Source organism: Eucalyptus grandis, chromosome 3 (assembly GCF_016545825.1).
Source record: "Eucalyptus grandis isolate ANBG69807.140 chromosome 3, ASM1654582v1, whole genome shotgun sequence".
In the NCBI taxonomy this organism is placed as follows: Eukaryota; Viridiplantae; Streptophyta; class Magnoliopsida; order Myrtales; family Myrtaceae; genus Eucalyptus; species Eucalyptus grandis.
The window spans coordinates 6,115,427-6,117,476 of record NC_052614.1 but is presented as its reverse complement, the minus strand read 5'-3'; the positions used below and the strand labels follow the sequence as shown (position 1 = coordinate 6,117,476).

The following is a 2,050-nucleotide window of genomic DNA, read 5'->3' as shown; positions in this document are numbered from 1 at the left end:
AAACTTGATTAACGTTGATCAGAACAAACGCTTACCAACTTTCTACCAAAAAAACAAAAAAAAAAAAAAAACAAATGCTTACCAACTGCCTTCGTTATGTTCTAGTTTGAGACTTTCTAACGCTCATCTGGAATGGTCTTTGGATTGAGAGAAGAGGTACTTTTCAGCACTAGAGTTCTTGAGATTTTTTATTTTTTTTAAGGTTTTCTTTTATTACTTTAAACTGCAAATTGAACGAAGAGTTCTAATTTAACCTTTAAAATCGGGGACATGGCATGTGTAACGACCTATAAGAGAAAATTTATTATTTTGTTAAATATCGATTAACAATTTAGTCTTGTGGAGGGTTTTACAGATCCAACTCTATAAATAGGGTGACTATCGCAAGCACTTGAAAGCAAAATAGTGAGGCCAACTCCGGAAGAAAAATGAAGATTGAAATAGAGAGCAAGAAGCTGGTCAAACCCTCAGCTCCCACAGCTGACCACCTTCGCAAGTTGAAGATTTCTCTAATTGATCAGCTTCAGCCTCCAGTTTATGTTGGTATCATTTTCTTCTACTCATCCAAAACTGATGTACCCGACCCTTCATTCGTGCCTATCAGCGAAAGATTTCGTCTACTTGAGAAAGCTCTCGCAGAAACCTAACCTTCTTTTACCCTCTTGCGGGCCGATATGTCAAAGAGAAGTGCTTGCTTGAATGTGACGACCAAGGGGTGGAGCTCATGGAAGCCAAAGCTGATGGAACTCTCGATCAATTTCTCCATGGAGAAACTGACCCCGATGATGTCCTCGGTCATTTGGCAACTCAACCTCATCAGATGGACCAGATTGGGTCGCCTCTGGTGGTTGTCCAAATGACCAAATTCACTTGTGGTGGCATGGCGGTTGGCCTCCGCGTCTCGCACAGAATCGCCGACATGCACACTATATCATCCTTCCTGAGCATGTGGGCGATGGCATGTCGTGGAAGCATTCAGAAGGCTAACCATCCGTGCTTCGATGTATCATCCATTTTACCGCCAAGAGACTTGCCCAAGCTCGAGCCTCCTGCCAAACTAATGCTAGGTGCGAAATATGTCGTGAAAAGATTCGTGTTCGACAACCAATCTATCTTGAAACTCAAAGCCATCGCAAGGAGCGGAGGCTTCAATTCCAAAAGGGAACCCTCTCGTGTGGAACTGGTCACAGCGCTCGTTTCCATTGCTCTCTTGAAAATTGCCAAGCTGAGAAATGGTCAATCCAAGCCGTTCTTCATTTCACACACGGTGAACTTGCGCGGAAGGACAGATCTCCTATGGCACGATAATTTGGGCGGCAATGTCTACACAATGGTGAACGGGAAGTCCACAGCCGAGGTGACCGAGCTTGGGCTACATGGCTTGGTGGGTTTGGTGCGAGATGCAATAACAACCTTGCTTGCTAAATTACCAAATGCGATCGACGGGGAGGATTTGGGCGACATGGTGACGAACTCGGTGGGACAGTTTCAAGAGGAACTGCGAAAAGGCGACACCGACGTGCTCATTTTCACCAGCTGGTGTCGGTTTCCGCTGTACCAAGTAAATTTGGGTTGGGGTGAACCTGAGTTTGTGAGTAGCTTATGCACTTCGTTTGACTCGGTCATGTTGATGGATCACAAGAAAGGTGGTGATTATAATGGAGTTGAGGCGTGGGTGAGCCTGACTGAAGAAGACATGGATCTTTTCCGTCAACAAGATGACATTTTAGAATATGCTTCCCATAAGTAGACAGCACGATCCTATCATAGAGTTTATCCGCACGTGTCCCGTGGACTATATAATTTCATGTATGCACATTGTAAGTCCACATGTAATGTGAAGGATGGACGAATAAACCTTTGTCTGTTTTATTTAGTTTTTCAGTGTAATAGCAGTATGTTGATTTGTAAGTTATATTAGGAAATTGAAAAAAACTCGCTCTCTTGCAAAAAGTTAGGTAAGTTTGGATATAACAAACTTTAGGTAACCCTGTTGTACTACTATTTGCCAACCCTGTTGTACTACTATATTGCCACTGTAATGAAAAGC

The 2,050-nt window shown here is 43.3% G+C and overlaps 1 protein-coding gene across 1 annotated transcript; it reads left to right on the top strand.

Annotated features, from left to right (window-relative positions):
• Positions 1–724: 724 nt before the first annotated feature.
• LOC104452880 (acetyl-CoA-benzylalcohol acetyltransferase) lies at positions 725–1,750 on the top strand. Its single transcript, XM_010067376.3, has one exon. It carries the CDS (start codon positions 725–727, stop codon positions 1,748–1,750), a length of 1,026 nt encoding a protein of 341 aa, XP_010065678.2.
• The last annotated feature ends 300 nt before the right edge of the window (positions 1,751–2,050 follow it).